Source organism: Labrus mixtus, chromosome 13, assembly GCF_963584025.1.
Source record: "Labrus mixtus chromosome 13, fLabMix1.1, whole genome shotgun sequence".
Classification (NCBI taxonomy): Eukaryota; Metazoa; Chordata; class Actinopteri; order Labriformes; family Labridae; genus Labrus; species Labrus mixtus.
Window position 1 is genome coordinate 24,435,127 of NC_083624.1, and position 12,143 is coordinate 24,447,269.

At 42.5% G+C, this 12,143-nt stretch overlaps 1 protein-coding gene across 6 annotated transcripts in view; it reads left to right on the forward strand.

The window, feature by feature from the left end:
- Positions 1 to 12,068, forward strand: part of fmnl2a (formin-like 2a) — a 51,530-nt gene extending 39,462 nt beyond the window's left edge. The window contains exons 14-28 of one of the 6 annotated variants that reach the window (XM_061054318.1): positions 95 to 416; positions 599 to 787; positions 1,552 to 1,572; positions 2,449 to 2,573; positions 2,660 to 2,862; positions 3,001 to 3,235; positions 3,349 to 3,417; positions 3,508 to 3,588; positions 4,417 to 4,546; positions 4,643 to 4,806; positions 4,900 to 5,001; positions 6,086 to 6,181; positions 6,652 to 6,775; positions 9,572 to 9,671; positions 10,120 to 12,068. In XM_061054318.1, coding sequence (XP_060910301.1) covers positions 95 to 416; positions 599 to 787; positions 1,552 to 1,572; positions 2,449 to 2,573; positions 2,660 to 2,862; positions 3,001 to 3,235; positions 3,349 to 3,417; positions 3,508 to 3,588; positions 4,417 to 4,546; positions 4,643 to 4,806; positions 4,900 to 5,001; positions 6,086 to 6,181; positions 6,652 to 6,775; positions 9,572 to 9,671; position 10,120 — 1,962 coding nt within the window. In that variant the 3' untranslated portion in view covers positions 10,121 to 12,068. Of the gene's footprint in view, positions 1 to 94; positions 417 to 598; positions 788 to 1,551; positions 1,573 to 2,448; positions 2,574 to 2,659; positions 2,863 to 3,000; positions 3,236 to 3,348; positions 3,418 to 3,507; positions 3,589 to 4,416; positions 4,547 to 4,642; positions 4,807 to 4,899; positions 5,002 to 6,085; positions 6,182 to 6,651; positions 6,776 to 7,988; positions 8,109 to 9,571; positions 9,672 to 10,119 lie in introns of all 6 variants that reach the window. The other 5 variants (XM_061054319.1, XM_061054321.1, XM_061054317.1 and 2 more) reach the window with 5 other exon arrangements.
- The last annotated feature ends 75 nt before the right edge of the window (positions 12,069 to 12,143 follow it).

Genomic DNA, 12,143 nt, shown 5'->3' on the forward strand with positions numbered 1-12,143 from the left:
GATTATTTTTTCTGAAGCTTTTCTTTGGGAAGTGTTAATTCCTCTTGGATTTTCATAGATCTTATCTCCTTGTTTCTGTCCCTCCCCCACTCAGGAAGTCTACAAAGACACCAGCTCGCAGGTGCACTCACTGCGGCTGATGTTGAAGGAGAAAGACGAGGCCATCCAGCGACAGAGCAACCTGGAGAAGAAGATCCACGAGCTTGAGAGACAAGGCACCATCAAGATCCACAAGAAGGGAGACGGAGACATTTCCATCCTGCCCTCGCCACCGCCCAGTGTGGAGGGCTCAGGGGGCACTGTGATTGGAGGAATCAGTGCAGCCTTTGGTCCAAATCATGTGGGAGGCATAGCGGGGACCGCTGCTCCCCCACCACCTCCTCCCCCACCTCCACCACTGCCAGAGAACCACACATGTAGGTTTATCATTAATCTGTTATCAGCATATAAACTGAAATACAAGAAAAATCACAACCTGATTTAAGAAACTTTAAATTAAGACAACATTAAAATAGCTTCACTTTCTAATCATCAGTATTAGAGATGTACAGATATGGAACCTGTGAATTAAATCCACATTCTATGTCTCCACTCACAGTGTTAAATGGACCATCTTTGGCCATTCCTGCCGCAGCAGCTCCCCCACCACCACCCCCTCCTCCCCCACCGCCGCCTCCTCCCCCAGGGCCAGATATCTCAGCACATATGCCTCCCCCGCCTCCTCCTATGGCACCCCCACTGCCAGGCTGTGGAACGCCGACTGTCATCATGAACTCTGGGTTAGCAGGTAAGTTCATTGAATGGAAAAAACATTGAGGTTACTTTGTTTGTTTGTTTGTAAATAAAGGGATTTCTGATGTAAAAGGATCCTATAATTGCTAGAACAGTTTATGTATTTTCAGAATAGCATTATTTTTTTTGGCAAAACAATGTCTGATGACCGTGGTGTTCCTAAACTTCTCGGCTTAACTCTGGCTTTGTTCAAAATACTTTCTGCAGCTGCTTCACAGCAGAAGCCTCACAGCATGAGGGTTAGCTGCATGCATGTTGTGTTTAGCATTTTGAATGTGAATGGCCATGCTGTGTGTCACAAAACAGTCAGTCTAAATTTGGATTGGATGGTGGAAAAAAAAAGTGACTTCCTTTTTATTAATTTAATTTAAAGAGCAGGAAAGGCCCTGATTAAAAACTATCGACAAAGGCCTATAGCATGCGAAATTAAAAAGTTAAAGTTCTGTTTTTTTAAGAACTAAACTCAACTGCTAAAAAACTGTATATTTATGTTACTTTAAGGACAGTTTAACTTGTTTCTAAACAATTTTGGTTATATGAATGTATGCATGTGAACACTAAACCTTTAGAGCAGCCATCTAAAGATTATGAAATCTTAAATAGGGAAATGCGGCATTGCTAAATTGAGTGTTGATCTATCATCCTGAGCTGCGTTACTGTAACATGTGTGTTTGAGATGTGCATGTGTATGCTTTTCTCACTAACTCTGACAACTTCTTAATCATTTATCTTTTAATTCTTTCTTTTTCTGCCAACCAGAGGGACCCATCAAACTTTTCTGTAGGTTCTGCTTGTCAAGTTTGGTGTTTTGTCCCCCCTCACTTTTCCCTGTGTTTCAACCACGTTTTGAAAATGTCACTTTCAGAGAAAACTGTTCCATGTAAACATTTGTGTCGATCAAGTCTCCTAGAAGATCATTCATAATCATTATCATGCCTTCTGTCTTCTGACATTAAGACGTCTGTAAAAATTGGCTTTGGAAAATTATAAAATACCAAATTTCAAACCTCTGTATGGTTTCCCTTTAAACTTGTGTGTATGTCTTGCATGTAATGCATCACCACATCTCAAGGTATTAGTCGCATATTGAGAGTGACCTGCTGTGGCACGTCAGGCTCCAAAGTGATAACTTCATGCAGAGCAGGAATGCTGTTTACCTTTCCCACTGTGACCTTATCTATGTGTACCTGCTGACATCTGTGCAGCAGAACATGGCGCCGCCTTCATGTTGCAGCTGCAGTGAATCGGCCAGCGTGGTCACGGATAGCCCAAATCAGCCCGATAAACAGTTTGTCACAGGGCCAGGCAGGAAATCCTCCCCTTATGTACAGCTTACTGTGCAGGAATACCCCATTGGCTTAATCTCCTGGCAGACGCTAACAGGCTTCAATCTGCTTGAAGTATGACTGAGCATCTTTTTTGTTTTCTTTAAAGTGGAAGGAAGGAGGTCAATCAAAAATGTGACCAACTTGAAGTAGGATTGTATATTTGAAGAGGTCATATCCATGTGTGCCACCAGTCCCAGCTACCTGTCTACCCTTTCACCTGCATGTGTGTGTGTGTGTGTGTGTGTGTGTGTGTGTGTGTGTGTGTGTGTGTGTGTACACTCTGTTAGTAGACAAGGACACCGTGCTAACTTTTCTGTGTCCTGTGCAGCTGTTAAGATCAAGAAACCCATCAAGACAAAGTTCAGATTGCCCGTCTTTAACTGGGTGGCCCTGAAACCAAACCAGATCAACGGGACTGTCTTCAATGAGATCGATGATGAGAGGATACTGGAGGTGAGTTAGCAACTATTAAGTGCATTCCCCCTGCCTCAATTCTATGAAAACAGAACACTAACCGAGCCCCTGATGCCGTCTTAAAGGACCTAAACGTGGATGAGTTTGAGGAGATGTTTAAGACCAAAGCTCAGGGTCCTGCAATCGACCTCAACATGGGCAAGCAGAAGGTCATTCAGAAGGGTCCCAACAAGGTGACGCTACTGGACTCCAACCGAGCGAAGAACCTGGCCATCACACTGAGGAAAGTGGGAAAAACTCCTGAGGAGATCTGCAGGGCCATTCAGATGTAAGCCACTTCAATCTGAAACATTCAAAGAAATCCATATTTGGTCCTCTGACGTGCTTCCTCTGCATGTTGTTCTTTAAACGTTCTGTCTTTTTTGTATTCAGTGAACTTTGTTTTGTACTTTCTGCATCCTTTCAGATTTGATCTGCGCACTCTGCCTGTGGACTTTGTGGAGTGTCTGATGCGTTTCCAGCCCACGGAGAACGAGATTAAAGTCCTGCGGCAGTTCGAGAAGGAGCGCAAGCCTCTGGAGAGCCTGACGGACGAGGACCGCTTCATGATGCAGTTCAGTAAAATCGAGCGGCTGATGCAGAAGATGACCATCATGGCCTTCATCGGGAACTTCTATGAGAGCGTGCAGATGTTGACACCGGTGAGAAACAGCTTCTCGATATATTGGACATGGCAACTGTGCAAACTGTAGGACTGTTTCCTGTTTGTGTAATGTGACACTTTCTCATCTCGTCTCCTTTTTTTAATCCTCAGCAACTTCATGCAGTGATCGCAGCATCTGTGTCCATCAAATCATCACAGAAACTAAAGAAAATCCTAGAGGTAAGTTAATCATTTGTGTCAGGGGTGAACAATGAAGTAAAACTATTACCCGGTTTCCATTTTGACATTCCTGTTCGTCTTGTTCATCAGATCATCTTGGCACTTGGAAACTACATGAACAGCAGCAAAAGGGGAGCAGTGTACGGATTCAAACTGCAGAGTTTAGACCTGGTAAGTCGCCTCTCTCTGTCAAAAAAAAGCTTTCTACGGGGCGCTGGTGGCGCAGTGTTTTTAAAAAAATATTTTTTTTTTTTTATTAGGTGCAATAGAGTGACAAACTGGTGACATATACATAACAAATGAGGCACAATAAAACAAGCAGAAAAGGTCAGGACAACGACTCCAAAATACAGTAAAGAAAATAAAATAAAAAATAAAACAAAGACATCAATAGACACACATCAGACTACAATCAGCAAATACATTACAAAACTATATGAAATACCGAAGAAAGGATACAAGAAGTGAAAAAAGCGAGAGAGAGAAGGGGAGGGAGAGAAGGTGCTTAGTAAAGGGGACTTGAGTGGTGGAAGAGAGTTGAGGAGTTGAGCAGTGTGTATGGTATGTGTTGAATATGTTGATGTTGAACAATGTTGTGGTGTGAGAGGTGAGAGTTTGTGTAATGATGATGTCTTAGCGGTAGTTGACTGCAGCCGGGGTTTAGGGTTTGGTTTGAGCGTTTGATTTGATTGGCGGGGAGGATGGAGGGAGAGGCAAAGCTATTATTTTTATCTTCTTTGGCCGGGTCCTGCAGCAGCAGCCCCCAGACCCTCAGGAGGGGACTTCACTTGCAGGACCCGTGGCGCAGTGGTTAGTGTGCACGCCCCATGTATGGAGGCTGTAGTCCTTCAAGCGGGCGGCTTGACTCTACCCACTGTCCTATTTCTCCATTAAAGGCACAAAAAGCCCAAAAATAAATCTTTAAAAATAAAAATAAAAAGCTTTCTACCTTTCTTTAAAAGTGTTTTATAAACTTTTCCCCTCTCTATCTCTGCACAGCTTCTTGATACCAAGTCAACAGACCGAAAGCTGACGTTGTTACACTACATAGCCAACGTAGTGAAGGAGAAATACGCCCAAGTCGCTCTCTTCTACAACGAGCTGCACTACGTGGAGAAAGCTGCAGCAGGTGAGTGGAGTTTTCTTTACAGCGTTCTTTTGTGACCCCTCAGAGTCCATCTTGGGGGGCTAGCATGAGCACTCATACATGTGGTGGTGTTCACAGTGTCGTTGGAGAACGTCCTGCTGGATGTGAGGGAGCTGAACAGAGGCATGGAGCTGACGAGGAGAGAGTACAGCATGCACGGCCACAACACCATGCTCAAAGAGTTCATCGCACACAACGAGAGCAAGCTGAAGAAGCTGCAGGATGATGCCAAGATCGCACAGGTAACATGATCACACATCACTTTGTGTGGGAAGTCTTTGTATAAGGTGGTCTGATTTGTATGATCTCAAATGTCTCTGTCCTGTTTTTGAAAGGACGCCTTTGATGAGGCGGTGAAGTTCTTCGGGGAGAACGCCAAAACGACTCCGCCCTCTGTCTTCTTCCCTGTGTTTGTAAGATTTGTGAAGGCTTACAGGGTGAGTGAAACAGTCTCTGTTAAATTCACAAGAAACACATGGCCAGCTGGATGAACTACACACTAATAAAGTACCTGTAAAAGTACAACCTCTAATCTCTAATTTCACTTAAATGTGTCCCTACCAAAACTTACATTAACCGCAGTTTGTGGTGGAATTTCTGTAGTTATTTAGATTATAATGTACAGATGTCATTATGTTTATTCACTGTTCTCTAATGTCAGTCAGACCTGACAGACTTCAGTTGTTATTAGAACACCAAGTACTGCTTAGAGAGTGTCAGCTGTTCTTCCTGATATCTGCTGGATGTTTGGTAGACTTATTGTCTGCTCCAGTGTTATAGACGTCACAGTTTAGTCTAGGTGGGTCAATGTGACCCTGATAATGATAATGTCTTTTAGGATATATGCGATTTCTTTCAAAAAGTTCTGCAGGTGTGATTGAGCAAGACACGAGTACAGAAGTGTGATGTTGAATCATGTCTCCTCATGAGTATTCATCTGATGTATAAACTTTCATCAACGTAAGCCATCTGAGTCAACTGAGTCTTATTGTGTGAAGTCAAGTCTTAATAATTTCCTCAACACAGTTGACCGACTCAAGTTTGTAGAAGACTCTGATGTCTCTAGCTGCCACTTTAGCCACAATGTGTTTACATCAAGCAGAGATGAGAAGCATGTTACAGAAGTCTAACACGCTCACTGCTGTGCTATTATTTCTCACTTTAAGTCACAATAGCATCAGGGGAGGATCAGTGTGAGGATGCTAAGATGGTTTGAAATGAACTTGGGCATTGTGTGTCTGTGGGCTTTACATCAATACTCATCCTGCTGCTTTCACTATAGCATTGTTTGTTTTTCCTTTTTTTATACTAAAACTAACACTCGAGTGTTTTACAAACACACATCAGAGTTAAACAGCTGTTACCCTGGCTGCTTTATTTCAGCTCCTTTACATGCATCTTTTTTTCTTCCTAACACCTCTGAACCATGTCAATGACTTCAGACACTAAATGTTATGACACTAAAAATAGAATCACATCAGAAAAGACTTTAATGTCATGTGATCTCCTCCTCCTCCTCAGCAAGCGGAAGAGGACAACGAGCAGAGAAAGAGACAGGAGCAGATCCTGATGGAGAAACTTCTAGAACAAGAGGCCTTGATGGAGGAAGACCAGAAGGTAAGACTTCTCTTCTCCCTCATCTCCTCAAACCTTGACCTCCCCCATCCTGCTTTCTAGGGCAGGAGACCCCGGAGGTTCATGACAAACAGAAGGTTAGTCAGTTTTTCCTCCTGACTGCTGATCACAGGATTAGTTAAGCTCGCCCAGGGTGTTGTCATATTTAGTTCTGCAGTCAAACACTTGGCTGAGCCACATCACATCGAGTGAGGATCAGCAGTTAGATTTTCTTCATGGTTAAATTAACTCCAACAGCCACTAACTTTCTGAGATGAGTTTTGTGTGGAGCTAAAATAAGTGAGCTGAAGGAAACGGCAGGTGGTAGAATGTTCCCAGAATTGTCGATAATACTCATGACTTCTTGATAGATTTTTAAATGTGGGTATTGGGTGTGTGTGTGTGTGTGTGTGTGTGTGTGTGTGTGTGTGTGTGTGTGTGTGTGTGTGTGTGTGTGTGTGTGTCCTTCTCAGTCTCCATCTCATAAGAACAAGCGGCAGCAGCAAGAGCTGATCCAGGAGCTCAGGAAGAAACAGGTGAAAGACAGCCGGCATGTCTACGAAGGCAAAGATGGAGCCATTGAGGACATCATCACGGGTAACGTCATCCCATCCTGTGTTCACACACACACACACACATGCAGGGCGCTGTGCATGAAGATCCTCTTTGGTGCTGTACATTCAGTCATTAACAAAGGGGATTCTAAACCAACTAACACAATGACTTCAGCTCTTTTTAAAAATCAACTGTCAGATGTTTGAGCACTGGAGGTTTAACCCAACAAGTACAAACATGACCTGACAGTTCAGCTAAGCCAATGACGTCTGACGATCAGTGCTGATCTTATCTGCTTTGTCTTTTGCTTTATAACAATATTTGTTCATAGACGGGCAGGCCGGGCTTTGAATAGCAAATAAAATAAATAAATCATTTGTTAACATTTAACAATTAACATTTAACATTGTTAAAGGGTTATGAAGAGAGCCACTAGTGGAACAAATGCTGTACAGAAGAACATTAAGAGGAACACACTTTTCATCACATTCTAATCAAATATTGTACTTCAGTTTGAGACTGGTACTTTTGATATTTAGAAAATCCAGTGACTATATACCTGCCGGTTATTCATTATTAGAAACAAACATTGCTGTGGATCTCTGAGGGGTTTCTTTCTTTGGAAAGTTGAACTGATGAAGATTAAACATGACAGTGCTCTCTGCTGGACAAACGGCTGCATGTTATGAAGACAGTCCTTCTAAACTCAAACATATTAATGCTATGTCGTGTCACTTTAGCTGGCCGTATACAGAAGAACTGATGAAGGGTAGTTTTACTCTTCTAGTCAGGAATGAACGTGCTAAACTCGATGAAGCACCAGAAACATGATCATCTGATACAATGCATTTTTATAGATTATAATGTTTTGTTTTAAATTACAATAGAACTTTAAGAGTAATATGCTACTTACATGTTAATACATTAGTTTTAACAATACATCACTATATATTAATTGTATGTATTTTTATCATATACATTCATATTTCAAGGAGAGTTTTTCACTCAGATCTCTTAAACAACTGTTCTGTTTTCTGACTCACAACCAGAAAGAGTTTATATAAAAACTAGTAAAAAAAGTTCAAGGTTAATAAATGTGTTAGTCCCGCCCCCGCCCTGGCCCCTCCTGGTCCTGTTGTTGGGTATTTGCTTAGTGCTAACCAGTGCTTAACCCCTGTAGGAGTCTGCTTTTCTTAAATTGTCTCTGTCTTGTCTTTGTCCTGGCTGTTGTCCTTGTTGTGTTGTTTCAATGCAGTGCTGAAGACCGTGCCGTTTACCGCCCGCACAGCCAAGCGCGGCTCTCGGTTCTTCTGCGAGCCCGCCCTCAATGACGAGTACCATTACTAAGCTTGTAGAACTGTCTCTCTGCTCTCAGGTCGCTGGAACAAAACATTCTCTCTTCTTCTCCTCCTTCCTCTGCATGTTCTCCTCACACTCCTCCTCTCTTAACCGACACACTCAAACCTCACACTTTGGACCCTGAGACACACACACACACACACACACACACACACACACACACACACACACACACACACACACACACACACACACACACACACACACACACACACACACACACACACACACAGATGTTTTTGTGTGTTTGTGTGGTTTTTCCCCCTCACTTCCTGAGCATGACTTGGTGTTGGGGTAATGGTTTTCTCTGCACACCTGCATGAAGTGTGACACCCTCATTTATCATCATTATTTTTCATCCGCCATGGCAAACCATAATGTCACAGAGGAAACCGTCTCCAAGGTCACACTTCATCTGTTCTGACAGGAGAGTCCAACTGGTGTTTACTCATCAAGTAACAGCAAAGTTAAACTGCCATCTAGTGGTGACATATAGAATACAATCATATCTATGAGTAGAATTTAAAGATCCAGGTTGATCAGCACCAAACATGTCACATATTTATGTCACATGTTTAGTCTTTTGAATTACAGTTGTGTCATCATCTACATGGAATAACTAACATCATCATTGTGTTCATTTCTGTGGCATTACAACTTGCTTTGTGTCTTTCCATCACCGTTTTGTTTAAATATAAAAGTTTGTTCATTTTCACAGCTGCTTCTTGCATGTTAAATGCCTAATGCCTGCTGCCTTCCCACAATGCACCCCTGCTCTCCCACTTGGTCTATATGCTGTGCTTGCTCCTGCTGACAGGTCTCTGTCAAATGACATTTCATGGTCTCCATTGTGTCCACATATAATCAATCATGAACTTTACAGCTGTGCATGTCTGCAGCTGCATGCATGCATGTGTGTGTGTGTGTGTGTGTGTGTGTGTGTGTGTGTGTGTGTGTGTGTGTTTTCTAACATGCAACCAGGCTCTGGTGCTGGATTCACTCTTGTTTGTGCCACTTCATCTGTTACCAGTGTTTCCCTGGCTGCTTGCATGCTTTGTTTGGTTTTTGGAGAAGATGCTGTTGAAAGACACAATGCTGCTGTGTGCTGGAATCATACTTGTTTATTTCAGTTCTCAGTTGCTCTGCACTGGACTTGAATACAGGCTTTTCTTCTGTGCTGCTGGTAGCCGCTCTGCAAAGCAAACTGAAGTAATAACACAAAAAACAAAAACCGTACAGAAGCTTTACATGCAAAGCTCTACAGAAGCTTTGATTCTCCTCTCTGCCAGTTGAACCAGTTTAACACCCTGCTGCTCTGTCCTCTCTCATGCCCTTACCCGACTAGAGCCTTCCTCCCTCATGCAGCCTGCTGCCACTCTGCTTCGCTCCTGCAGTGCAAGCCAGTGTGTATCTAAGGCTGACATGTTCAACCTCCTCCTCCTGCAGTTTTAACCTCCATTTTGTCTTCTCTTCATCTAGCCCTAAAGAAGAATAATATTACTAAATTTCCCAATGTCCACTCGAGGGTAAGGAACTCCTCCAGTAGCACCCCTGTAGTTCTGGATGTGTCCCAAACCTGGCAAGCATCTCTTTATTACCTCTATCCTGTTTAGACTGTCCTCTCTTCTGTTTCCTCCTCCTCTTCTTTTTATCACCTTCACCACCTTCAAATTTGAATGTCTGATGATTAGTCAAATCTCTATTTCTAGTAGTTTATCCTCTCCTGTTGTAAGGGGGAGATGCATCCTGGTTTTACAAGATGCATGGAAGGCTTTCTAGATTTCTGGCAGAGGCTTCTTAAGTCAAAACCCCCGCGGCCTGTCTCAGTTGTAACAACCAGAGACAGCTGACCTGCGAGGTTTTTTCTTTCTGTGTGGATCTCACGCTGCTTTGACAGACAGGCTGCCAGCACTCTGAGCATGTCGGCTCATCAAAATGCCATGACGAAGCTGACTGACAGATCTTTTACCCCCCCCCCACCCCCCACCCCTCATCCAACCCCAATCCAATGTCTTCTTCCCTCACAGATCTGAGGAATCAGCCTTACAGGCGAGCCGACGCTGTGCGTAGGAGTGTCAGGAGACGCTTTGATGATCAGAACCTGCGGCCGGGGAACAACGGCGAAGTGGTCGTGTGATGAGGGGAAGCGGAGCATGTGCTGGAGATGGGGGGGGGGGGGGGGGGTGAAGGATGGAGAGGGCGTGTAGCAACAAAGGAAGGATGGAGCGGAGGTTGGATGCAGAATGAAGGACGATAAGTGAAAGTTGTAGCAGCCATAGAGTATGTAAATATATTACATAAGAATACACGTTATTCCATGTCTGTGGTTCAGAAGCAGCTGAGATGTTGAAGGACTGAGACACGTATGGGACTGAATTTAAAGTGTCTGAAAGGCTGATTGACAAACCTTGGACAAGATAAGTGCCTGAACATATTTTTTTGTGGTTTTAACGTTACTCTGTCTGATGACTGTTTTTATACTCCCACTCTGAGCAATACGAGTTGACCTGGCTTTAATTTGTAAGATGTGTCTAACTGGACTTGCAGTGGCCTTAAGAGCCGCGTGAAGACATGCTTCCTCGGATATATAACGTAGAATGTAATGGGACGTGTTCCCTTTAGCTGCATAATACATCCGTCAGTGTTGGGGTTTCACACCGTGTGGTGTTCGGTACATTCCGATGCTCTTTTCCATTCATGGTTCATACAGATGTGCTCAAACTGCACCTTTTTTTTGTTGTTGTTGTTGTTACATCTCATGAGGCTTCAACTTTTACTGAAAGGGCTGATTATCAGGCAAGAAGACAGAAAAGAATAAAAACTTTATATTTGTATTAAAGAAAGTGTAAGGGGAAGATGAAAGCTGAACAGAAAAGACATCCAAAGTGATCCGTTTCTAAACATTACAGTCAAATGTGAATTGTATATAAAAGGTTACAGTAAAGTCTGTAGCTCCTAATCCTGAAAAGAAAGTTGCCTTCTCAAGTCTAAATCTACCGTCCATTTGAAATGATGTACTTCTGTAGCAGCACCGCATGTTAGCCTTTTGCAGAATAGAATACATTTCTAACAAATGTAACACCTTTGCAAACAATTCTAAACCTACCTGAGGATCTCATTGTCACAACTGGATAGAACTAAACATTTCATCTCTGTCGTTTTGTTTTCACATATTAATTAAGCTGCAGGTGTCTGTGTCTTCTCTCTTCATTGTAATTTTAATGTATAGTATTTAACCACTGAAAGGATTCCTTGAAGCTCATGTTTCCATCTGTGTCGTCATCGTCATGAAAAATAGCAAAACAAAGTACACAAAACCAATTTTCCTAAATGTACAGATATTTTGCTACAAACTGTTTTTTTTTTTACTTCACTCACATTACCAGATGGTTAATATTGTACATATTGTTTAAACTAAAGTTTTCATTGCCTTGTGCTATACAACTTGAATGTTATTTTAACTTATAGTTTTGTTTCCATTTTTTTATTGTATATTTAATTAAGCCAAATGCAGCCAGAATCTTCTCCAGCTGTGTGTTTTAAATCAGATCATCTCACTGTCATGCAGGTCGCAGCAGGTCACTGAATCTGAATGCAGGTGTGTCATAAAGTGTCAAAGCCAGTTACGAAAAAACATGGAACGTGGTCACAGCGGAACTCTGTAATAGCACACCTTAATTCTGATTTAACACGTTTCTATTGGTTAACCTGTGATCAGCTGGATGAGAGGCGTACTGACACACCCTCCAGTAATCATCTCCACTGAAGCACGTGCTGCCAGTCATCTCTTCTGTCTCAACCGCACCGTCTGTAACAGTGACTTTTGTCTTACTGGGTAATACTGGCATGTTTTCTTTTTACGTTCACCTGAAATGTCATTCAGGCACTTTGTGCTTATTACAAAATAACAAGCTTTTCTTTAACTAGGTGATTTGAGATTTTCAATGAATATGTTCAAATAAACTATTTACATTGACTATGGAAATGTTTATCAGAATGTTTATTTTCAGTTTTCTCACTACAACCCTAAACATAACCCTCGGTTACTCTT